This window comes from Mesocricetus auratus, unplaced genomic scaffold (assembly GCF_017639785.1).
Source record: "Mesocricetus auratus isolate SY011 unplaced genomic scaffold, BCM_Maur_2.0 Super-Scaffold_100676, whole genome shotgun sequence".
NCBI lineage: Eukaryota > Metazoa > Chordata > Mammalia > Rodentia > Cricetidae > Mesocricetus > Mesocricetus auratus.
This window is the reverse complement of record NW_024429266.1, coordinates 15,068,331-15,094,847: the sequence shown is the minus strand read 5'-3', so window position 1 is coordinate 15,094,847 and position 26,517 is coordinate 15,068,331. Positions and strand designations below refer to the sequence as shown.

The window sequence follows — 26,517 nt, the reverse complement described above, 5'->3', positions numbered from 1 at the left end:
AAGGAAGTAGAGAGAACATTCAAACGTTATTGAACTTGTCAAGAGTCCTCAGTGAAGGATGAAGCCATGACACATACCAGTATATTAGGTTAATAATCTAGGCCTGCTGGGTGGTACTGATTTAGGAAAAGCATCAGGGACAAAGGTCCTGGGTCCAGTGACAAGACTAAGGTCTGTCCTGATTAGGATTGGAGATGTAGAACTTGACAGCAGTCAACCCTGATGCACCGTCCCTGATGTGTAGAAACAGTGTGAGAGTTTGAAGCCCCAAGGTGTGGTTTCGCACAGCCAAGTGATCCTAAGCTCAGGGAGAAGAAACAGAAGAACAGTTCCCAGACTGTCAGAGGATTGTGTGAGCTCAGCTTGTCAGTCTGCTGGTTGGTGCGCAGGTTTGTGGGGAAAGGTTTCTAGTTTTAAGCCATTTTTGAGAATAAAGATATCCGAGGGTCCTTCTAGCTAATATTCCTTCCTGCACATCTCTAATTTGGGCAGTTAGGGTAGGGAAAGGTTAATTGACTTTACTGAGGTCCCACAGCTGGTTCTTTGTGTACACCTGAACCCTGGCTCTCGTGTTCACCCATGGACACCATTGTCTCCCTTGTGTTTCTGAGATTTTCAATTATTTCAGAGCTCTGCTCCCCTAGGCAGGTTTCTTGACAGGCGTCAATAGACACATGAAAATTGGTCTAGTGTGCTTCTAAGCACTTTTCCAGCTTTGTTGCTCTTTTTCCTTCTTTAATTGTGTAGAGTTTGCCCTTTCTGCGGTTGGTAAGCAGAGAACGTGAGATGACGTCGGAACCGGAGCCACGCAAGGCAGGGCATCATGGGGCAGTCAGCTGACTGAATGCCAGTCCGGCTTCACACTGATGGCTTCAGTGCTAGTGGGCGATGTTGTTGTTGCTGTCTTTGTAGACGTGTTCTTAAGCTTATGTATAAACGCCACTTTCGTGCTGAGTAAGAATAAACTTAAGGATGCCATTATATTTCTAAATGTCTTTGCCTTGTGTTTCATTATGGCTTAGACCACAGGGCATGTGCAACCACATTATGTCATGTCATCTTAGATGTACCAGCTTCCCTCACAGGGCAAACTGGGGCTAAGATAAGGGAAGTGACTTCTTCAAAGCTTCCTATCTTGTTCCATCTGAGCCTGCCCCACAATTAGTTCTTAGTCAATATGGCATTTATTGAGGGTCCTGTGTCTGCCACATACTAGGATGATAATAGCAATTCAGTTTGGTCCGTCCTGTCTTTGACTTGTTTCTGCCTATGATGTGGGCTGATCTGGCCAAAACAGGGTAAGTCATGCAATCTAAAGTCAGCTGGAATTCTGTCACTTTCCTTGAAGGACCCCAACAATGGAGAGCATCTTCCCAGACTGATTTGTGTCCTAAAGATTTGTGCAGTCACAGTTCCTGTCATTGCTCCAGCTACTACGGACCTCCGCCACTGTGCTTTCTATTGCTCTCCTTTCTCCCAGATACCACCCCTAGCATTCTGAGGCCTGCATGCAGATACCTGAGGCCTGCATGCATATACCTGAGGCCTGCATGCAGATACCTGAGGCCTGCATGCAGATACCTGAGGCCTGCATGCATATACCTGAGGCCTGCATGCATGCATGCCTGACATTGGTTCCTCACTTGTGCCGAGAATGCAAGGTTGTTTTTGCATTGAGCTTGCTGATTGTTCTCCAGGCTTTGGTGGGCTGCCTATAATTGAGTATTTGTCTACCCTCAAATAAAAAGCCAGTCTCTCTCTCTCTCTCTCTCTCTCTCTCTCTCTCTCTCTCTCTCTCTGTGTGTGTGTGTGTGCGTGCATGCGTGTGTGTGTGTGTGTGTGTGTGTGTGTATGTATGTGTGTGTGTGTGTATGTGTGTGTGTGTGTACTGAGGTTCAGGCAAATGTAAGGAAGTAGAATGTTTTTCAAGTCCAGGGCATGATGCACGGTTGGTTGGTCTCTTGCAAAAAGCATCAGCCCAGATTTAGATGAGAAACAGTGACAGACTCTGGGACACAATGACTTCTTAGAGATACATCCTGACGACCTCTAGAGACAAGAAAACATGGCCGATTAAACATAAATGGAAAAGGCCATGATCTGTATTAGAATTAAATGCTACAGCAGTTCCCACTAATCTAATGTGCAGTCCCTTAATGCTGTTACGTTTACCCTTGGCAGCATAACTAACAAACACTGCTGTTTTGCAAGAGTTACATAGGGCCAGTATTCCGACATGTAGACATGGCAAGCCTCTGTAGTCAAGGTTAGGACTACTTTTTAAGCGGGAGGAGAACGACTCAATTTGTGAAACGGGTCTTCGGCTTGCTGTGTTTCTGCCTCGTCTGGCACTCCAGGGCTCCGAGTGCAGCTGAAACGTGTGTCTGGTAGAAGGAAAAACTGGGGCAGGGTGGTGAGAGTGGCCTCTGGGCTGATTCTTCCTCTCATGGGCCCTGATTGTTCCTCTCATGGGCCCTGAGCGCCTATGGTCCTTGATCTCATTTTCTGAAACTTCCTGCCTCTAGCTGTGGTTGCGACATGCCAACGTTAAGCTGATGGAGAGGCACACTCATGCCTTCCTTCTCTGCTTTCCATCCCTTTGTGCAAATTTCTTGTTTGTCTCTTTCCTGCACTTTCTGTTGTTTCCCCTCTGCTCCTCCACATTCCTTCTTCCCTTCCTTTCTCTAGTCCAGCCCCTCAGCACTATATTGAACTAAGATTGTGCCCAAATACCTCCTTTTTATTGAAATAAGCACTCTATACCTTACTGCTTAAAAAACATAGGCAGTATCCTTTATTCATGAGAAACAAAAACTCCAGCAATCCAAAACCTATTAGAAGAATTTGCTTTTGTTTGTATGAATTTACTAACTAATATACCCACTAATGTATGTGTTACATGGATTCAATATGCAGACACAGTCCTATGATGGTAATACTGAGAATAGCCATAGTCATAGACCTCAAAGGGTTGCCTACTAGTTAGGGAGAGACCTGGAGACAGGAAGCTACAGAATGAATCAAAAGATGAGTGTTGGCTGCTCATTGGTGGAGCCTGTGCTGGGCCTACATGAGACCTGAGTTCATCATCATGACCAAAAGCCAAAAACAGGAAAACCAGAGGAGATGCTCTGAGGACAAGTGTGGTGAATGTGCTGGGAGGTCAGCCCTGGTCATTGGGTGTAGGGTGTGGTCTGTGAATGCTTTCTGGGGCATTGGATCTCAGCTGTGCCTTTAAGGGTGGGAAACGGTGGTGAGGCACAGAACAGCTTCTCAGGGTGATGAGAAGCATGAAGAAAGGGATGCATGGTCACAGGTCTTGGGAGCTGATAGAGGAATAAATAGCCTGTGGTCCAAGCATGATGGTAAGGCTGGTGACTCAGGTTGGGATTGCAATCTGACCCTTCAATCTGACTTCGCTTAGCTGTAATTTGAGAGTGAAATCTATTACAACAAGTCTCATACTATTTGACTTCATTTTTATTTGACTATATAAAAAAAGTCACACAATGCCGGATAGAATACTTATGGTATCTGGAGGCATCTACTCAAGTGCTTCCTTTCTCTTTTCTTTGTTGAACCTTTGATGGCCAGCTCTCATCTGCTAATGTGGGTGTGGCTGAGGAGCTGTGTACAGTCTTTGATGGTGGTGGACACTATCCACGATCTAATCAAAGGGTAGAGAGTGGCCAAGACAAGGGTATTCCTTGCTCCGGGTTTTCCCGTGAGATAGAGTTGATAACCTTATTTGACAACAGTGGTTCTGACAGGATAAACATGGCACTCTCAGGCAGGAGCAATAGCTCAGCAGTTAGGGGCACTGGCTACTTTTTCAGAGGATCCAGGTTCAGTTCCCAGCACCCTCATGACCATTAGGAACTGTCTGAAACTCAAGTTCCAGGGGTCCCAGGGAATGCCGTCATGTGGACTCTGTAGGCACCAGGCGTGCATGTAATGTTCAGACATACATGTAGGCAAAACACCCACACACATAAAATAAAATTAAGACACAAAGCAGAAAACTCACTCTCTATTACTGATGCTCAGCAATGGTCATGGTCAGGGCGGTATTCTTCAATCTGCTAGACTCCTCATCTTATGTGACATTCATATGTCACTGAAGCCGCCTTGAGACACATGACTAAGGGTTAAACATTAAAGCATTGTGATTCAGCATACCTGCAAGATGGACTAAAGGGCAGAGCTCCATCTTGATGGGAAGGTTTTATCCTTCGTCTAAGAATCCTTTGAAAAGGCACTGAACTGCGGTGCCTTAGGCTGCACATGTTGGAAGTGTAAAATTTAAGAGTAGAATCCAAACTGGTAACACTGCTAGCCCTGTGCTTTATCGTGCTCCCAGGGTCCTTCACAGAGCAGGCGGGTGGCCCTGCCCCTTTAACTTCTGCCAACACAAAGGATAAAAGCAAACAGTTCCCAGGTGCTGAGGGGCCAGATGTACGCCCTGATAAAGGCTATCATGACATGAGCCTCCTCCTCCTTTGCAGAGTCTCGTCACACACGGAAGACAGTTAAGGAAGTAAGGCTATAAATTAAAGGGGAAGAAAAAGCTGCCCTCGCAGGCCTCCCGTGTCTCCCGTTGTGGAATTCTCTTTTGCAAGAGGTCACTGAGTCAAATGCTGTGGATGGATAATTTTATGGCCACTAATAAAATTTATAGCCAAAGCAAGCTAAGATAATAAGGGTAATCAAAATGTCCAGCCTCGGGATGGGAGATTGCCATCTTGGCCTGCTGAGGGTGGCTAGGGGCTGGACAGCACAAGGAGGAACTTATCTGTGGGACTCAAGGCCACCGGAATCCCAGAGGTGATTTGTGTGCATTGGAGCCTTGGGGACAGGGCCAGTCCTGGGGAGAACTTTAAATGAGGTAACAAGTGATTACTTTCTGTGGACAGCATACCAAAAACAAGAAGCAAATGAATTGCTGTATTTGAATGCCCCGAAGTGAACCCTACACCCAAGAAATGATCTGGCCCATGCTGATTTTAGAGCAATGTTAGGTGAGCACTCAGGAATGTTGATGAGGGAGGAGGAGTGGAGAGGAGGGAGGAGGGGTGGGGAGGAGGGAGGAGAGGTGGGGAGGAGGGATGAGAGGCAGGGAGGAGGGATGAGGGGCAGGGAGGAGGGATGAGGGGCGGGGAGGAGGGATGAGGGGCGGGGAGGAGGGATGAGGGGCGGGGAGAAGGGTGGTGTTTTTCTTAAGTAAGGGTAGAGAGTCTGACAACTTTAATCGGACAGCTGGATTGAAGGGCTTTCTTCATCTCCTGCCCCTAGCCTGTGACCTCTGAATCCCCCCATTCCAGTTCCCTCCACTGAGAAATCAGACTGGCCACAGGTTAGACTGGACTAAAGGGGGGTCTTGTTTCTTGGTCACTAGGACCGTCCTATAAAACAGGTGACATGACTGGAGGCAGAACCCCTGTGTTCTTGGCTATCTTCTTGGACTCTGGTCCATGACCATCTTCTTTAAATGAGAGAGCAGGGTGTGGTCCCTGGGGGGCTGAAAGGCTTGAACTCTTTGGTGTTATGGGATGTTTTCTATTGTGATAAAAACAGACACAATCCAAAATCCAAATCGTGGTACCTGAACTACTTTTCAGTCTATGTTAAGCATATGGTCATCACTGTGTGTGATGCTTGTCTGCAATGCTGTTCATCCAAAATGGAAACCCAGTTCTCTCTCCATAGTCCTCCCTCAACACCTGCATTCTGCTATCTATCACTTTAACAGACTGTTCTAGATAGTTTGGGTGCAGGAAAGAGTACAGAAATGTTTTTCCGTCTCTGGCAGGCATGCAAACTGCAGAAGGCTTACGTGACCATGCCTCCATGTTACTCCCTCTGGAGGCAGATGCCTGTCTGTCCTCCATGGTCAGCTGTCTGCTGTCCAGGTGCCTACCCAGGGGTCTGTGCACATCTGTCCAGTGTTGCTCATCTTTGAGCTAAAGCTGCTGCTTGATTTGCTCTATGGAAAGTTCATTTGCCTAGTTTATACTTCATTGTAACTAGTTTAATCCCAGCTGGTTCTAGTGGAGTAAAACTTGAACACTAACAGAAGCTTCCAGACTATACCAGGGTTACAAATGAGCTGCAGCCCATCTTCATCCAGGTGAATATGAACTGATTTGTGCTAATCCTGATCAAAAGTATTTATGGAGTTGACAACTACTGTTGGCAACTGTAAGTAACAAAGAACAACAAAAGACACTGTCCCAAGACAGCCAGAAAGCCACTTTAAGAGAAAGTGTTATTAGATGCTATTTTCTGGGACTTGAGAGAATGTTACTGTGTCATTAAATGTAGTTAATTGAAGACTGAATAGGAAGCAATTGATGTCTGCAGATATCTCCACATAGGGAATAGATGCTGTCTGGAGCGCCCTGCTGTCTTGGCATAGCCAAAGGGAGGTGGTTTTCTGGGTCAAGAATGTCATCTAAATCCCGTGCTGTCACCCACTGATAGCTCTAAGCCATTCTTTCAGTGGGAAAAGTTAAGGCCAGTGGCCTACAGATTGCAGCTTGCAGTGTGGAAGAAAGGTGACAAGTGCCAAACACCTTTGTTCTGTTGTGCCCAAATTCTGAACCCCAAAATCACCAAGAGGCCCATTTCGATGCAAAAGCAAAGAGTCTTTTATTGTAGATGTTTAACGAGCTAACCCCATTAGCTCGGGCCCCTTCACTCCTCCATCATGGCGAATGGCTGGAGAAAGACCCCAAGCAACCTTGAGGCAGGGATCTTAAAGGGCAGTGTAAGGGGAGTGTCTAGGGGTATGAAACAGTCTCAGGATTGGTGCACTTACAGGTTTGGGTGACCTGCCCTGTGTTGATTGGTCAACTGGTTGTTATGGCCCATAGGCCCTCCCAGGGTGGTTGCTATGCTCTGCATGTCACTGTTGTGCACTGTCCATAAAGCACACCCTGAGCTGTAAAGCACAGCCCCACCAGCTAACTTCTGATTGGATTGGTTCCTTGTCATGAGGAGGGCATCTGACCTTAGTGACCAGGACAGGAGCGGCAAGGTCATGCAAGCACGTGTTAACCTGTAATGGCTGCTAAAATGGGGGGACTGGTCACTACAGTTCTGATTCTGTGCTCAAGACCATAAGCAAATTTAAGAGGCTAGGTGTCTCTGGGGACATGCACTGAGTGCTCAGTGCTGAGTTGTCAAAACTTGAGTGTGATTTAGAGACATGTGCCTACCCTCTGATAACATGGAGGGGTAACGTCTGCATGTAGCCTGTGCAAAGCAGCCCTACAGTGCAGTCATGGCACATGGATGCTTACCTTCAGTAGGGACCCTCCACACACACCCCACATGTACACACACACACACGCACGCATGCATGCACACACCACATGTACACACACACGCACGCACGCATGCACGCATGCACACACACACCCCACACGCACACACACACGCACACACACGCACGCACGCATGCACACACACACCACATGCAAACGCACTCACACCACACACACTCGCATACACACATGCATGCACACGCACGTGCACACACGCACACACACCACACGCATACTCATGCATACACACACATTCATGCACTCACACACACCACACACACACTCACACACACGCAGACACACGCCCGCACGTACACATGCATGCTTATGTACACACACCCATGTATGCACACATGTATGCATGCACACACGCACACTACACGCATGCACACATGCACACATGCACACCACACACATACATGCATGCACATAAGCACACACGCATGCACACACACACTCACACACACACACTCTCTTCACACTCCTCACTGTCACGCTCCTCTCACCGTCGTCCTATGTCTCACTTCCTCCATCCTCTTCTCTGCGTGGAAAATGCTGGTGTTTGAAAAGTGGACATGCTGTTAAGCAGTGACATGGTCCCATATAACAGAGCTGGAGGGCTAAATGTGGGTTTTAATCAGAACCAATCCAAACATGACCGAGTTTGTGATTGGAAGTGGCCTCAAGCTTTGGTTTACAGTAGGAACAATGATGCAGACAGGGAGGCCTTTCTACTAGATTGCAGGTTTCAGTGGGAAACGGACACTTTGTGGCTTTGGATCTGAGCTTTCTTAGGAATAAGTGTGTATTTTCCACAGTATGGCAAGAGAAGAAAATAAATATCAAACAGTCTGCACAACCAAGGTACATGGAGACCTTCAAAATCAAGTTTCTGGTTAGGAACTCGGTGGTGATGCTGAAGCATCAGGAGGTTCCTTTTGATGAGACAGTGCAGAGGGGCGGAGCTGGAGGAGGGGTGGAGGGGGAGGGATGGAGCTGGGGGAGGGGCGGTGTGGGGTGGGAGGAGTTGGGGGATGGAGAAAGCTGGGGGATGGATGGAGCTGGGCCCCCCCCAAGGAGCTGGGGGAGGGACAGAGTGGAGGAGGCATGGAGCTGGGGAAGGGATGGAGGGGGGAAGGAGCTGGGGGAGGGACAGAGGGAGGGAGGGACAGAGCTGGAAGGCAGAGTGGGGGGGGGCAGCAGAAGGGCCAGAGCTGGAGGCAGCAGAGTGGGGGTGGAGGGCAGAGCTGGAGGGGGGTAAGTTAGACCAAGGGTGGAATGCCCTGAGAAGTCAGTGTGGACTCACAGCAGTGTGGGCCCAGTCTGGGTTTCTTCACTTCCTACCTGACCTCTCCTGGGGAGGGCTAACCTCTCTGACCTTTCATTTCCTTCTTGGTGATGTGGGTCCATGCACTTGGGATTCAGTTTCTTCAGGGGACAACCCTCAGGTTTGTAGTCATCCTCGACATGCGCCCCTTCCACCTGCGCCTGACCTAGAAGCCGGAGGTAGGGGTGCTGGACAGAGGTAGGGGTGCTGGACAGAGGTAGGGGTGCTGGACAGAGGTAGGGGTGCTGCACAGAGGTAGGGGTGCTGGACAGAGGTAGGGGTGCTGCACAGAGGTAGGGGTGCTGCACAGAGGTAGGGGTGCTGCACAGAGGTAGGGGTGCTGCACAGAGGTAGGGGCCACAGTAGCTCAGGCTATATTGAGGGCTGTCATGTACATACACAAAACTACACTATTCTGGTCTATGTCTAGTTTTCTGGTTTGATTCTCCCCTGCCCTCCCCCTAATCTCATGAAGTGAGGCACTTAGCACGGTTTACTTTCTATAACCTCCCCAATCCTTCACCTTGTTCAATGCGCGTTGGTAACAGATGATCTGAGGAAGGCATACAGAATGGCATCCGGCAGGGCCCTGCATTTCTGTTTTGCTGTGTGACCTTGGGGGTGTCACGTGTCTTCTTCGCAGCTCTCTCCTCATCTGTGCTCTGGGAGCAAGAGCCAAGCTGTCCGTCTCCCATGGGCTTTGGAGAAGGGATAGGACTTACCAATCTCAGAGGGCTAGCAGATATGGCGATGCCTTTGGTATCTTGAACCTTTCTGCTTAACATGCGTACAGCTTTGGGATGGGCTATCCCCAGTTAGAAGCCAAAGAAGGACTCTGCATTGGTCAGATCTTTCCTAACTCACTCTTATCCAGCAGGCAAGTATTTGTCCCTTTGACTCTGAGGTACTTCATTCATGACCGGTGGGACTGTCTCAGTGACAATTGCAAAGCTGAAGAGGGTAAGTCCCTGATAGTGAGTGACTTGGTGGCATTCATGATAGCCCCTTGATGAGACTTGTCCCCCGTGCCCCGGAGCTCAGAAGTCTGCATTGCAGTACAGGGCCGATGAACAGTGGCTCATCTGACCAGCAGGCTCCTTTTTCCAGAAGCATCTGGAAACAATATGATTTTAATTGCTGAGTTTTAACAGCTATGGCCACTTCTAAGAGGACGCCTGGCTCCTCTGACTTTGAGTGATAAAGACAAAGCTGGACGGAGCCCAGACGCTGAGTGCAGCCTGTGTCCTGTCTTTGTACAACAGACTGCCAGCCAGGGCCCCATGGGCAGATTGCAAAGAGGGTAAATACTGAAGACATCTGAGCCACAAAGTCATGTTTGCAGATGTGCCTCCCGAAGTGCCTGGTACAGCTAAGCACCGAGAACAACGGAACTGAAGAGGAAGCACTGGGGTGTTCTCGGTGGTAGATTGCCTGCCAAGCATGGATGAGGACATGCCTAGCAAAATAATGAAACCTGGAAAAGAGATCCGGTTGCTTATTTAAAGGACTGTAGAAAAGATTTAATCAGGTAGATATGAGCAGTAGGAAATAAAAGTCTAGATCCATTCCACAAATGGGCTTTTGTTATCTCTCTGTGCTGCTATATTGACCTTGGTATACAGTGGACAAGGCAGTCCTGGTCCATTATTCCGTGATGTGTAACTTGCAGAGTATTAGCTACTGAAGGGAAAATGGAAGCGCTCCTTAAAAATAAAAAAGACCCACAATACATTTAAAAATAAGCGTAATAATAGGAAAGGAAACATCCACAGAGGATTGGGTGGGAATATCTCAGTGACCCCACCTCATTCGCTTGCTGACTTTTCTCAAACATCATTGTGAGTGAAAACCAGTCGTGTGCTTTAGATGGGAGCAAGATGCCGTGGATTCTCGAGGTTGGTTTTGTTCCTGGATGCTGTCCAGGAGAGCATCACGCACCCCTGTGGCTTTATCATTACTAGCCGGTGAGGACAACTGTGTGTGTGGCAGTCTCCTCATTGTCCCCTTTGGGATGAGCTTTTGGTAGCATAGGAAGCCCATAGAGGTGGCCTGTGCCTATGGGAGTTAGTAACCCTATAGAATACAGGGATAGCATCCTCTGGGCCTTCTCTGTGCTGTCGCCTCTCCAGCTGCTCTGATTGGGGTCACATTTCTCTCTTGTGTATAGAATGAGAGTAAGAAAGTGCGGTTAGCAGGATTCCCACCGAATAATGCCAAACTTCCCAATTTAGAGCAGGACTTGAAGCAGAGAGAAGTTTGGAGTCAATGGGAAGCAAAGTAAATGGCTCTTCTGCTAATACAGAGAAGTATGAATGGTTTCATGTCCCCAGTTAACACAGGGTCTGTCATGGCCGGCACCCTGCTCAGCACCCAAGGGAAAAGGCTCCTGCCCTGGGCTCTATTACACCTGTGTTTTATATGTGATGGGAATATTTTCCATTCATCATTTAAGGGTTGCGGCAGGCCAAAGACCTTTTGGTTTAGCTGAAGTTATCCCTGTTTTCCTTTGTTTATTTAAACTAATGTTTTCCCCCTTTGGAAGTAGGTTAAAATTTTAAAGTAACCACACAATCACCATATCATGTAAGATGAACATAAGTGTGTTTCCATACCATATCCTCATTTCCCCAGAAGTGTGGATCTTTATAGCAGACTATGGGGGATAGACAGAATAGACTATGTGGATCTCTGTAACAAAAGCAACCACTGGAAATGAAACGAAAAAAGTCTCTGCTACCTAGGAAGTTCAAGGACGGTCTGTGCTGCAAGATACCTATTCTCAAACAAACAAAACAAAAACACGGTATGCTCTCGTTTTATTTCGGTTACTGTGATAAAATATCCCAGCAAAAAGTAAGTCAAGGAAGGGAGGGTTTATTCCACCCCCAACAATTCCAGGTTACACTCCACCGTAGCAGGGAAGTCAGAGGAGCCAGGATCTGAAGTGGCTATTCATGTCATACCCCTGTCTCTGTATATCAGGCTGGCCTCAAACTCAGAAATCTTCCTGCCTCTGCCTCTTGAATGTTGGAATTAAAGGTGTACCACCATGTCCAGCTTGCAACTAATTTAAAAAATACCTATATTTAAACTGGACATGGTGGTGCTCACATGTAAATCCAGTAGATGGGAATCTGAAACAGAATTACCATGAGCTTGAGGCCATCTTGTGCTACATGGTGAATTTCAGGTCAACCTGGGCTTCAGAGAAAGTCCCTGTGATGGTTAGTGTTAACTGTCGACTTGACTCAAACTGGAATGACACGGGAAGGGAGTCTCAAGGAAGTGCTGGCCAGACTAAGTTGTCTTGTAGACATGTCTGTGAGGGATTATCTTGATTATATCATTTGAGGTAGGAAGACCAACCCAATATAGCACCATGTCTACTTGCTCTGTTTATGTTTTCCACTGTTATACAGTTCAGGGCCCAGCCTATGAAATGTCACCCACATTCAGAGTAGGTCTCCCAGCGTCAGCTAACCTAATTAAGGAAAAGGCCCCCACCCCTGACATGCCCACAGGCCAACCTGATCTAGGCCACAGATGGTATCAAGTTGGCAATTAAAATCAACCATCATACCTTACTAATACTTTAGCCAGATGTGGTGACATATTCCTGTGATTCCAGCACTGGGGAGGTGGAAATGGGAGCTTGAAGAGTTAGAGACTAGACCTGACTACATACCTAGTTCTAGGCAGCCCAGTCTGTAAGAAACCATGTCTCAAAAACAAAACCAAATAACAAAAAGAAACAAGGCAGAAATCATTCATGGTCCCGTTAATGGACCCGAAGGTAATTCATGGTAGCTGTGTCTATTTTTATCTGTGTCTGTAATCCACCTGTCTTCCCCCAGCTGACCCCAACCTCTGGTCCTGAGACCCCTTTATCTGAATCCCTGGGTTCCTCATTAGCAGGCTTGCTCAAGCCTCCATCAGCTGAACCTCTGCCAGCTCTCTACTCTGGGGCACTTGGGGCCTTCCTGGTATGAAGCTAGTTCATGTCACAGTTCAGATCCTGGCCTACGAAGACACATGGCTAATGAGTGACACGTTCCCCACCCCAGGAAGGGAAAATGTAGGTGTAATGCAGCCCACAACGTCGAGGTTATTTACTCCATTATTTTAAATGGAAACGCTAACACGCTGAGAGACAGACGGTCACAGAAACCCTGTGTGCCCCGGGTTGAGAGTGTGGGTAGGATTAAACCCGCCCTGTTCTCCAAACAATCAGCTGCTGGCAATGGGCAGAAATTCTGTGAGCCCCAGGTAATGAGCTCCATGTCATTTTCCTTGTCAGATCTCCCAGCTGATGACAGAGACGGGCAGAGAGGGACTGACAGAATCGGCGCTGAACCGCTACAATGCAGACAAGCCTGCAGCCGGCAGTGTCCCTGCCTCACAGGCCTCCTGTGTGGCCAGCGAGACTTCCACCGGTACCTCGGTGGCTGCTTCCTTCTTTGCACGGTAAGAGATGCTCAGACCTTTGGCTCTTTTGGATACACCCGGCTGGTGACCTCCTATATGGTTGCGGTCAGCTGAAAGCGTTAGATGGCATTAGGACTGCCATTTCAGTTGGCATTCGACGGCAGACTTCTCAGCGGGGAACCGTTGGCATTGTGAGTCAGACGACTCTGTGTTGAGAGAACTGTCCTCTGCATTACGGTGTGCTTGGCAGCGCCGCTGGTGTACCTTCCTTTCTGCTGTGTTCTGGGGTGTAGTCAGGGGTGTCCTGGGTTGAGAGCTGCTGCTGTGAGACTGCACAGCTCTAAAGATGCTCTTCTTTGGGGTACGGGTGTCCTAGGTATAGACATGAGGCTAGAGACCCCAGACTTATCTGCTCATGACCCTGCCGAAGAGAGACCACTAAAGAGATGGCAGGTGCGTTCCCTCTTGACACACTAGCTGCACAGATAGCCAATCAAACACTGGATGGATAGCTAATCGTAGGGTGTTTAAAGCCACAAGAACCAAAACTGAAAGGCATTTGAACTATGCTGTCTGCCTAATTTTAGCAGCAAGGCAGGGACGGGGCTGGAGACAAAGAACAGCTGAGTGGGGCAGCAGGGTTGGCTAATTCAGTCCCGTGGTTTTATGAACAAGAGAACTGGGGATGAACAGGAAGGTTCATCTGAGTTAATTCATAGCAGAGACAGAAACAGCAGATGGTTGGGACCTCTGCTCTGCTCTTCATAATTCACTCTTTACTTGATACTTGGAGCTAAACCTTAGAGAATCTTCTCTGTCTAAGATCCTCAGGCTCCAGAGTGAACAGGATCCGGAATAAATAGCACTGGGTATGGAGTCAGAGGGCTTGAGTGCCTCAGTTTCCACATCTATAAAATGGGGATGATGTCTAGTTTGAAGATTAAAATTCGGTGATGTCAAATTATTAAGAATATCACAAAAGTTTAATTTCATGTGGGCCTGGAAAGTATACCATGGGGCTTTCCTAACGTCTAAGGAACAGTGACATTCAGGAAGGGGTTCTGACTGAGGAAGGGATAAGTTAGGAGAGGACAAGAGGGCCAGTGTCCTGGATGGAGATTCCATCCATACCAGGTGGCAGGGAGGGTTGTTGGGGGGCCAGCTTTAAGGGACTCGTTGTATCAAGGTGCCATGTTTATTCTCCTCTGAACATTTGGACTGGCTTGGATATGGGGCAAGCGACAGAACATCCATGTATGCTGGTTACCTAGCAAGGGCCATCGTTAGCTCCACCCCTGTGTGACTCTCAGTGATGCCCAGATCACTGAGCAGGGAACCCAAGCTCACTGGGATGTTACAGAGCAGGGATGAAGAGATGTAAGAGTTTAGAAGGACACGTCACAAGCCAGCTGATCCCGAGACACGAGAAACCTACCCGAGTGTAGCCACAGGTGGGTGAATGCTGGCGAAGGCGTGAGAAGTCACTGCAGGCAGAAATCTTCTGGGTCTCTGTGTAAAAGACCATTCTGATGACCCTGTGGAGTAAGCGCTTGTGAGAGCAAAGGCCGAGTGAAACCTAAGGATGGGAGGGAGCCATCTCATAGCTCTTTGGGGATGAAGGAGAACTTGCCAAGGAGCACGATTCACACATCACTTAGAGAGGGCGGCGCCGGTCAGTGAGGCTGGTGGAAGTTGTGGCCAGCGGCTGGGGGGAGCGAGCCTTCAGTGTTCTTTGTCGCTGACCTCTCACCTCCTAACTGGATGCTCTTTGAGTATGAAAATTCAGCACTTCAGAGGATTCCACGCAAAACTGCCAGACTCACAAAACAGAACACCGAAGAAAGGTTTCACTTGGGAAGACATGAGGGACTGGGGCCACTGGTGGGTTCCCTTTGTGGAGAACTGGTGCCGGGCACCTCAGATCAATAGGTTGGTAATGATGGAAGGAGGCTCTGCAGAGGATGCCAGCAGTGAGCAGGGACCCCAAAAGTTGTCATTTCAGAACTTCAGGGATTTCAGGGCTGAGACTTCATAGAGGTGGGAAAGATTCAGGAGGTTGCCTATTCCTTAGCACACATACACTTTATTGTTTAATGTATCTATCTGTCTTTCCATGTATCTGTGTATCTGTCTGTCTATCTAACTATCCATCCATCTATTGTGTGTGCATATACATATGCATGTTCATATAGATCAGAGGATAACTTGGGGAGTTGCTTCATTTCTTCCACCATCTTGGCTTGGGGATTGCACTAGGTCATGAGGCTTGATGGCAGGCACCTTATTGCTGAGTCCTTCTGGCCTCTTTGTATCTTTGTCGTGAACACGGATAGCGGCTGGAGATTAATGGTGTGAGTTTGTCTTCAAGGTGCTCGGAGGGGCAGAGTGTCGTGCAAAAAGCACACGCACACACACTTTCCCCTCATCCCTTACCCCTCACCCCAGTTTGTCACTGGGTCTCCCTCCCTCCCGTAAGTTGGGCAGCATGTGAACAACCTGCCTGTCATGGACAGGCACCTGTAGCAGATAGAGACTCATCCAGGATCTGCAGTGTCGAGAGGCAGAACCAGGGATCTATCACATATTTGAAGAAGGATTCATACATTTCCGTAGCTAGCTCACAGTAACTCAGGGCCCCTTGTCTTGTTCCTGCTCCTCTTATTCCTGTAACACAATGCTCAAGATGGGGTGATTTATAAGAAACAAGAGGTTATTTCCTTCTGTTCCAGAGACTGGGAAGTCCAAGAACAGGGTACCAGTGTTTATATAAGGGCTGCTCTCCATTTCCAACATGGTGTCTTGCTGCTCTGTCCTCATGAGACAGAAGATAGAAGGGTAAGAGAGACAAAGTTTCTTCTGAGCTGCCGTGCTCTAGTGGTCATATGAAGGCCCAGTCTCAAAAGACCAGGACAGTGGGGATGCAGCTCCAATGTGAGTTCTGGAGGGGACACATTCAAATAGTTGTATTTGTTGAATCTAAGAATATAAAAATTTCTCCTTCTTTAGCTAACAATTCTGTGCTTCAGAATTTCAGTCTACTGTCCTTGGAGGGAAAGAAACTTTAAAAATAATAGCAGTCCAGGCAATGAGTGTTGTGGAGAGGGTGTGAGGGTGTTTGCTCAGCGTATGTGAAGCCCTGAACAGGATCTTCAGCACTGCATAGACAGGGCAATGAGGTACACACCTGTAATCTCAGCAGACAGGAGGTTTAAACATTTAAGGTCATCCTTGAATACATAGCTAGTTAGAGGTCAGCCACTCTGTCTCAAATAAAAAGGTCTAAAAGTGATGATGGCAGATGAAAAGAAGAAATTGGCACACCTATCCTCAGATTGGTCAGTCATATATTGGTATTGAGCACGAAGGCCATTTCACATGTGTGATTCTTAGCGTCCATTTTACGTCACTGAGAAGAAATGATGAGGTAGGTGGGACATGGTTAACTGTTAACATGTGTTGACTGTTCACTAATTATTCCTTTGCATTCTATCATTTAAAGTACACAAAACCCAATGGAGGGGAACCCTGTCATTGGGATTGAGACAATGGAAATTTCACTGTTATTTGACAAACAATGAGTAGATCCTGTATCATGCTTGGAATTGCCTCAAACCTTGGAAAAGAAAATGAATCCTTCAGATGACCTCATATCTTCATATTGAGTTTTCATTCCCAAATAATCCAAAAAACCATAACCAATTGTGTGTGTTTTTCCCCTTGTGTCTCTGTCCCTCCTCTTGTGATCCTCTTCTTATACTTAATGACTTACCATTTAGAGATCCAGTCACAGTATTTTTTTTCCTGTTGAATAAAGATATGTTTGTCCTAGGTTTGAATACTCTGGATAAACTCTAGTGTTCAATATAGAGATGCCCCCTGTGATGGCTAATCCTGATTGCCAACTTGATTGGATTATGAAGTGAATAGGAGATCACTAAAACCCACCCCTGGGCATGTCTGGGAGGAATTTCCAGAGAACAGAGGACAATGACAGTGGGGATATCATGGATGGATCAGTCAAGCCCTCAGTGTATTCATAGGTAACAAGATGATGTTATGTGGGGAAAGGCAGGAGGCGAGACTTAGTTGGAAGAAGTTGACACTGTGGACATGTCCTTGCAGGCTGTAAGCCATCTGGGCTCCTTCCTGTATTTCCCTCCTCTCTCTGCTTCCTGTTTGCCAGTAATTGAAGGTCAGCCACACATTGCCACTGTCATGTTCTATCAAGAGGATGGGGCAAAATCTCCATGGATTGAGCCTTCTGAAATGTGAGCTAAGATAAATCCCGTCTCCCTTGAATTGTTTATGGCAAGGATTTTGGTGACAATGACGACAATAACCAACACATCTTATGTTCATTTTGTAGGATCCATGTGCTCTGCCTTCTCGCCTGCCGTGCTGTCCTGTCCTTTCATGAAGTCACTGTCATGTCCATGGTCTTCCTCTCATCAGCTCTCCACGGGACAGATCTTAGTGTCGTGTACACACATGCACCACTTTTCTCACCTTTTGTCTTTGGTACAAACCTGTTCTTTTCCTAGGGATGTTGCTATGCTGGCATCCGTCAAATCTTCCCCTGTCCTTCTTTGTCTTTAAGTGGCTCCTCAACTGCCTGACAGTTATCTCCAAGTCTCTTGAACATGTCTCTGTTTTGAACAGTAGCCCCTGAGGCTAGAGATTACCATGGTATTAAAACCAGGTGCCAGGGTCAAGGGTAAGCTGATTGTAGGGACCAACTCTTGATGCCTAACACTGCTGTCAGGGCCATGTTTCCCCTCTGGTCCGCCCCCAGGGGACTAGTCTTAGTGCCACAATGCAGTTAGAGCTATGACTATCCCCATTCTTATTGCTGTTACATCTACTGTCTTGCTGATAGCATAGCCAAATAAAAATAGATCCTGGTTTGCACTGGCCACAGCAAAGGCTTTGTATGTGTGATCTTGGCTAGAAGAGGCTTCCTTCCATCCCTAGGTACTTTACACATAATAGTGGCACTTGGTTGTGTGCTCTGAGTTTATTAAGTACAAGAGGGATGAAGAGGATCATAGGACTGCCCATAGTCGGTCCCCTTGTCCTCTATCAAATATAGTTCCCTGCAGGAACACTTGCAAAACACATCAAGAACCATTACTGGGAAAAGCCACCTGAACACCACAATTGGTCTCAGGAGATGCAGGAGGAGAAAAATGGAGCCAGAGACATACAAGATTCGTCTCTTGCTTGCTGACTTACAGTGTAGATGGGTTTCATTTCTGCCTCTGGCTTTGCTGGCTGGGCCAGCTAATTTCCAGGACTGTGTTTATTATTAGAGTTCTACCTCAACAGATTTTTTAAAAATCACCCCAAATCTAAAAACCCATCAAGAGCTGTGTCAGAACTCCCAGGATCTCATACTGTAGAAATTCTCTGTTGTTAGCTTTTCAGTTTCTTGTGTTTGCATAGCACACGGCACCTATGCTGCCTCCTCGCTCCTGCAGGTTGTGTTTGCATAGCAGCACACGGCACCTATGCTGCCTCCTTGCTCCTGCAGGTCTCATTCGGATGGACTGTCCTACCCCCCCCCCATCATACTACTAGTCCTTCCTCCAACCCTAGCTCTGCGTATTCCACGGCTTCCCAGGGAAGCAGGACCACTGTGGCACTTCCTGTGGGACACTGGTGAGGACTAATGCGCACTTGTTGTGACACTTGTACATGGAGCAGGGTACTCAGTTGTTAAGTGGGGCCCAAACACTACTGGCTCCTGTGGAGGTTCCTGCGGGGTTCCAATAGGGGGTATCTTTTCCCTAACCACCTGCAGGAGTGGCCTGGGTTCCAGATGCTCCAAGCTTTCCTGTCCCCTTACTCGGCAGCTCAGCAGAGCCAGGCAAGGATCTGTGAAGGCCAGACTATCACCCTCAGGATCTCTGGCTAATGTATTCCTGGCAGGCTTAGCTTTACTCTTCTTAGAAAAGGTTCTGAGCACTTCTTGGAACAGAAAGAACTGTTGCTCATGAATATGGATGAGGTGAACTTTTAGGGGTTGTAGTTGTATAAATATAGTTTCACTTAAAACTCGCCTCAGTGGCGGTGTGAGAGAAAGACATTAAGAAGGAGCCAAGTGAGTATCTGGTGCCTTTGGATTTCCGAGGCCCCAGGAAACAGTATCAGGTGTAAGTTGCATGAAGAAATACCTCACGGTTGCCTGAGACATGGCAAAAGCAATGCCAACAAATGGCTACCTTTAGTGCCTACACTGTAGAGGTTAGAGGGAATCTGAGGGCTGGAGAGTTTGGATCAGTGATTAAGAGCTCTATTGGAGAATCTGCATTTGAGTCTCACAACTTTCTGTAACTCCAGTCTCAGGGGGATCTGATGTCCTAATGTGCCATCCCAAACATCCATCTAGACTGTTTGTATGAGCAGAGCAGAAGTGGACCATACCAGTGTGACCCTGTACCCATGAGTACATCCTACCCATCTCCGCTATGGAGAGCATGTACTGTGTGCATTTCCCCCTAAACAGGCATTGTGTCTAACATTATCTTGATGAGGTGCTTGCTGTCATCTCACAATATCTAGGGACCATTTGGAGCAAACTCCTGGCCATGCCTTGGTGCTAATGTTTGAGGGCAAAGTGTCAGTGAACCTGTAGCATCCCAGGGATCCTTGTTAACTGCTTTCTGCATCTGTGGTTCTAGTTTTGATTGTCTTTTTCCTGGTGTTGGTGGTAGCCTGGGAAGGACACTGAGCGATGCAAATGGGAAGATGGTCCAGCTCAAGGCTTAACCCCAAGCCCCAAACTAGATGTTAACCTGACCTCCCCAGTCTTTGACTTTCACTTGCTCCTGGATATCATCATGGCCGCCTCACAGTGTCATGGTGAAGGTTAGGATAGCATGTGATCATCTGAGTCTTAGAGATGATATTAACACAGAACCTCCATGTAGACACTCACGTGGTACCTGCCTTTGTCTGATCTTTGTAATCCTGCCTGATACCTACCCGAGTCTCTATAGCCGTTGCAAAGTTGTGGCTTCAAGCCTCAGAAAGGGAGCCACCTATACAGGGAGTGCAGACCAACAGCTCTTAAATCCCGTAGAGAGTTGGAGTCCTTTGGTAATGAGATCTCCAAGACTGGAGGGAAGAAGGGCATGCTCTTGTTTCAGGCAGTCCACTACATAATTCTAGACATCGAGGGTGTGTTTGTTTGTTTGTTTTTTGTTTGCTTGCTTCCTTGCTTCATCTGCTCATTGAGTCAGGGTCCTACTTTGAAGATCAGGTTGACTTTGAACTTACTATGTAGTTCAGGCTGGTGTTGAACTTAGGCTCCTCCTACCTTTACTTCCCAAATGTATCCATTACAAGCATCCATCGTCACATGTGGCTTCGAAGGTGTTTCATTTCTTAGGTTTTGTGTGCCTGCTCTCCACTTCCCTAGCACTGGGATTACAACTGAGTACCACCGTTCCTGGCTTTTACAAGAGGGTTCTGAGTCATAGAATTCAGGTCTCCCTTTTTGTGTGCAAGGCAAGTTCTTTACTGACTGAATCTTGTCCCTAGTCCCAAGCTCTTGACTTTAAGTCGAGAAAAATTGGTCTCTAATAAAGGAAAGGAGACAGAAAGGAAGAGCAATAAAGAATTCTGTCACTAGGTAGAAGTGGGAGGAAAGGATCAAAAGTTCAAGGCCAGCCTTAGCTACATTCCAAGTTCAAGGCCAGACTGGGTTACATGACTGTGGAAAGAAGAATTCTGTTACCCTAGAGCACAGTGGTGAGTCATGCCACAAATGCCACAAGTCAAAATTGTCATGACATTGACCTTGTAAATCAACCAAAGCATTAAATTAAATCAAAGTGAGAAATGGAAGATACTCTTTTGCTTATGATTTGAATTTGGGGTGACGTATAGTATGCTGAAAAGGAGTGGAAGCAGGGGTCAAGTACAGAGGAGAAGAAGGAGGGGTAGGGGAGGGTGCACCTCTGCTACTACCCTGCTACAGAATGCTTGCAACTAGTTTCCTCTTGTCTGTATTTACCCACTTGGAAATCATAGCAGTTTCTTCGGTCTGAGGCATTCCCAAGCATCCTCATCATCATACTTTTAGCTTCAAAAGTGCCCCCAGTTGGCCCTTTAGTTGGAAACTAAAGCACAGAATGATGAGGGAAATTGGCCAAGGTCACACAGCTGGTGTGTAAGGAGTAGATCCAGAGCCAGAGATCCAGAATTTCAGCTTCAAAAGGCAGAGACAGTTGTCTCGGTTCATGGCTGAAGACCCAAGAAATGCTTGTTGACTGAATCATTGACTGCTGTCTGCCACCATGATGTTCTGCCTCCAAAGGCCAGGTTTGTCGAGATGGGTGGGACGACGACAACATAAGGAATGGATGCCAGAGCTGGGGAGGTGGCTCAGTTTGCAAAGTACTGGCTGTGCAGGCAGGAGGAACTGAGTTCAAATCCCCAGTGCCTAAAAAACTGGGCATGGTATAGTGTGTACTTATAACCGCCGTGCTAGGAGGAATGGCAGGCAGATCCCAGGGACCTGCTGGCCAGCAAGTCTAGCTGAAATCGCAAGCTCCAGCTTTTAGAGAGGCCTTGTCTCTAAAAATAAGGTGGGGATGAGATCCAGGGAAAACATCTAATGTCAGTCTCTGTCTTCTGTATAACACATGCATACACACACACACACACACACACACACACACACACACACCCCACACCACACAACACATACACACAGAGATACAAAAACATACAGAAGCACACACATACATGTATATATACAATAATAAATAATAATAATATCAATAGTCAATGCCAAGCTCACTTCAGAATCTGTGGGGGGCTTGTGACCAACAGTTCTTTAATCTAACTTACATTAGTTAGTAAAATGATACTTTTTTTTTTTTGCTGTTGTTGTCTTGTAGTCAAGATTTCTCCGTGTACTGAAACTTGCTCTGTAGATCAGGTTGAACTCACTGAGACCTGCTTATCTCTGCTTCCTGGGTGTTGGGCACTGCCAATGCTTGATGCAAAATAACACTTTTATACCACAGAGCAAAAGCTAAGGATTCTTAGAGGCCTTACATAGTGTCTCTGTGTTCTCCGCCCCTCCCCCTCCCCTTGGGCACTAACCTGGCTCCCCTGGGAAAGCACCCATGGGACCCTCCTCCTAAGCTTTGCTCTTTATTTCCTGTTGTCTCTTCCTGGGGTCTGCTTACTGCAGCTCTCCTATCTTGATCTCTATGCAAATACAACTTTCTTGATGAAGCCTTCCCAGGCCTTCCAGTTTACAATGGCTAATGCCCCACCCCGCCCCGCACCGCTCCCCCAAACAAAGGATTTGTTAATTAAAAAAGAATTTGAATCTTAGGAGTCTGCAGGTTGCTCTCTGCTCAAGTGCTGAGAAGTTGCCAAGCTGTATGTTCAAGAGGTGAACTGTGCCTTTTGCTGTAGGGCGCTTTGGAGGAAATTGCATCCTCTCCCACTATGAAAAAGTCATGCCAGGAACCTGAACTGTGTTTCCAAGAGGAGGCATCCAAGGGGATGCAGCCTGGGACATTAAAACCAGAGGGAGAGTTGCAGGGGGAGGAGGACTTCTCAGTCACCTGAGGAGCACAGCTGATCAGGGCTCTCCATCTTCTTCCTTCAGTGAGCCTCCCTGCTTTCTGTTGCTGGCACGCTCTGATTGATTATTTTAATTCTAAATCTGTCTTAGTGAAGTATGTAAAGCATTTGGGGATAAAATCATAGGGAAGACATTATGGAAGCTAAAGATGTATTACACTGTGCGGCGCTGGGTGGAGGCTGAGTGGGGTAACGAATGACACTGTTGAGGGAAACGGATCCATCCAGGGCGCTCTCTGTCTGTGCCTCACCCCAGGAAGTAGGAAAGAACACACTAAGGGACATCGCCATGATGGTTTGGCTAGAGACAGGTCATGGGGAGTAACTCTGAGATCCACTTGGCGTCTCTGCTTCCTCTTCTGGGAAGACATTTGCATTTTCCGCCTTCTGTTTCTTCTGGCTCATGACTCTAGTGAACATTTCCACTACTTCCACCTGCGCTGGTGAGACCAGGAGATGGGTAGACCCGTTTCCACACCCCCAGGGCTGCTCCCATGACCGACACTCAGAGAATGAACGTCAAAAGAATGAATCGTGTGGGCTTGAAAACGTAGGTCTGTCTTGTTTCTCAGAAGAATAGAATATGTAAAAGAAACTGTGGGGTGGTGCTTGCAAGATAATTTATTGTGGGGCCGGAAGATTAGTGCTGTTGATAGAGGTGATTCAGATGGATAAGCAAGTGGGAAATTTTTCATTGTTGGTTTCCACACGGTTAGACTCAGCAGTGGCTACTTCTGATAATTGCCCATCATTTCCTTTAACCAACGGGAGTGGATGGTATGTCAGATTGGACCATGATGCTTTATTCCCCCTGGTACCTGACCTGTTTGTTCATGAAGCACACTGAAATTTGGGGAAGAAGATTTTGTGAGCCTAGAAATAATGGCCCATGTCATTTTCTTGGCATCTTCCAGAACCAAAGGCTTCTCCGGCAATGGTTTGTCCTTTTAAAACCCAGTGAAGGAAAGAAAAGGCCTTGGCAGGGACAATGAAAGGGATTGTCCTCAGGGCCTGTGGTAAAAAGGAAGATAATCAACACAAGACAAGCCCCTGTGGATAACAGGAAAATGATGAAATATAAACCATCACTCGGAACCTATTTCCAGTCTTTTAGATACTTCAGAAAAATAAATGTGGTTCATTTTTCTCAAATAGATTTCCATGCTTCATTATAGCTGTCTTTCTGGTGTTCAATCTGAAGTGCTGAGGTAGCATTTGTGGGGGATAACAGGCTGTTGAGAAACCTGATTTTACAGAATTTGACTTATTGTCTAGGGTTGAAAAAAAACTCAACTGCCCTGCCTGTACTCGGGACACCTGGTGTTTAAAGTCCCAGTCTCTACCATTGAGGAGCCACAAACCAAGCTGGCCACTGGGGGAGGTTTCGACAGATTCAAGGATTTCTTTGTGTCTGAAAATCTGAACTGGCCATGTCCAGTCTGGCTGCAGAGTCCTCCTCCTCTCCCTGCTGCTGTGGCCCCAAGCATCTTCCTACAAGACCTTTTAGGACCTCACAAGACTTTTTAGGACCTCACAAGAATACTCTCTCGCACACACATATTCTTTCCATAAAACTTCAGATTTCTCGTGGGCAATGCCTGCGGGTTTCCCCTGACTACTGGAACCCTAGCATTTGCCACAGTATAATCTAGTTTGTGAAGTCCGAGGGTCAGAGGGTTGGGTAATGACTTGGGAGGACTCCCAGATAAGACTGGCAGGGGCAAGTACACATAGACCCACTCCCTTGTTCTAGCTCTAGAACAACTCTGACACAAGGTCCTCCTGTCTTTTAGGTTTCCTAAGTAGACAGGCACCCCAGTTGTCAATTCAAGGGATGCTTCCAAGGGAACCCTGTAGAAGATCCCAGGAACATATATCATCCACCCACCCATCCACCCATCCACCCATCCACCCATCCACCCATCCACCCACCCATCCATCCATCCACCCACCCATCCATCCATCCATCCATCCATCATTTACCCTTTATCCATCATCCATCATTGGTAGTCCACATTACACTGCACTAGATACTTAGGACACTACAATAGAATTAGGGCAGCCAATTCCATTATGGAGATCTCAGTCCAACGAGGACAGTTAGAAACAACACACACGTTCAGGGCAGAGTTCACCGAAACATCTGGTATTGCGTTACTGGCGGCTTAGGGGGTTAGAAGTGAAAGGTGTGTTCCTAGCACTCACTATTGTCAGAAAGTCTCTTTTTCCTTCATTTGCTTGCTAGTCTGATGCCTGAATCCCTCTCCTGAATGTACCATCCATGGAGAGAAGCGAATCCCATCTTTACATGACCCAGTTTTCAGTGAGAAGCCTGAGCTCCTGGCTACCACGGACAGCATCTGGGGACGGCATCTCAGGGCTGCTGTGGCGTATGTGGAGGCTGCCAGCTCCCTCCCCTGCTTGCTGGAGAGGTCTAGCCTTCACTTCAGAAGCAGTGCCTCTTGGGCACTGTGGAGCACATCGCCTCCCTTACCGTACCATGGCTACTGTACCCACGGCCGTAGGCCTTTCTTCGAGACCTGCTTCTTTAAAACCTGCTCTGTTGCCTCAGCTGTATCCTTATGGTGGTTCCTTTCTTTGTCTTCTGTGTCCCCTTAACACTACCAACCCTCTCAGCCAGAAGTTGTGCTACCTTCTTCTTGAGCCTGCAGGGTGACCAGTGCTGGTTCCTTCAAATAACGACCACAGTCCCTTTGATTGGCAGCAGTACCACTAAGGAGGACCATCTCACTTGGTGGTATGGATGTCTGGCAGCAGGCTCAGAGAAGTGCCTGTCCACCGCCTGGCTTTCCTCTGTGGAGTTATGGTGAATGTCTGTAGTTGCAGGAACTGGCACTCCGTGCTGCAGGGCTGGGTGTGGCTTAGTGATAGAGAGCTTGCCTAAGCACGTGCAAAGTCCTGGGTTCTATCCCCAGCACAGCAAAATACTACTACCTATTAGTGAAGTTGGGCTGTGGCTCTGTGGCAAAGTCCTGGCCTACTAGTGTAAAGTCTTGTATGTCTACCACCACAAAATCATAATGACAAGAAAATAAATCTACAGGGCTGGCCTTTCAGTGACAGCAGATGCCCTACCCAGTTGCTGCACAATACTAACTGTTCTACCTAGAGTTAGTCCTAGGTTTCAGATGAAAACACCCAGCATTCCCTGGGGTTCGTCACTGCTCTATTGAAGCCTGCTGAGGTCACTCCTGGCTGTTGAGGTGACACCTGCTGGCCCCCAGGTGGAGTTTGTCCCAGACCACTCTTCTCAGCTGGCCTTCTACACCCCATTTCTCATACCCTCGCCTTAACACAGTAAGCCCAACCCTCAGGCCTTTAGAGTAAGTTGGACCATTCCCTATTACACATACACATTCCTTGAGATGCTGGACATTTGGTTTTAGCTTCTATAGCAAAGCCAGAGAACATAAGACTAGATATCATGAATCTTTCTGCTGTTCTGTGGTACTGATGGCCAACCGCAGCTTTGGATACCTGCTGTGGATTTACTACTTTGCATGTTCTCTGTTTCCGTTCAACATAGGCACGTGAGGAGTGCTGATTTATGGGGCTACATGGTTGAGGGTGGGAGCAGGAAAGCAAAGGGCTCTTCCAGCTGCAGTAATTTTAAGCATCGCTGGTATTTCTTTACACATCTGGAGGGGATCCTGATGAGTGTATTGCTACAGGAGCTCATAAATTAAAAATAACAAGAGTATTTCCTTTACACCTGGAGCTTCAAAATTACCAGTCGTTAATTCTGTGATGCAACCCCTTCACAAAAGAGGCATTGAGGGTGACAGCCTGAACATGGTCTCTGCCCACAGCCCT

At 47.4% G+C, this 26,517-nt stretch overlaps 1 protein-coding gene across 1 annotated transcript in view; it reads left to right on the top strand.

Annotated features, from left to right (window-relative positions):
• Kif26b (kinesin family member 26B) overlaps positions 1-26,517 on the top strand; it is a 393,085-nt gene that overhangs the window by 162,813 nt on the left and 203,755 nt on the right. Inside the window, exon 4 of the mRNA XM_021231918.2 lies at positions 12,950-13,116. Coding sequence (XP_021087577.1) covers positions 12,950-13,116 — 167 coding nt within the window. The remainder of the gene's footprint in view (positions 1-12,949; positions 13,117-26,517) is intronic.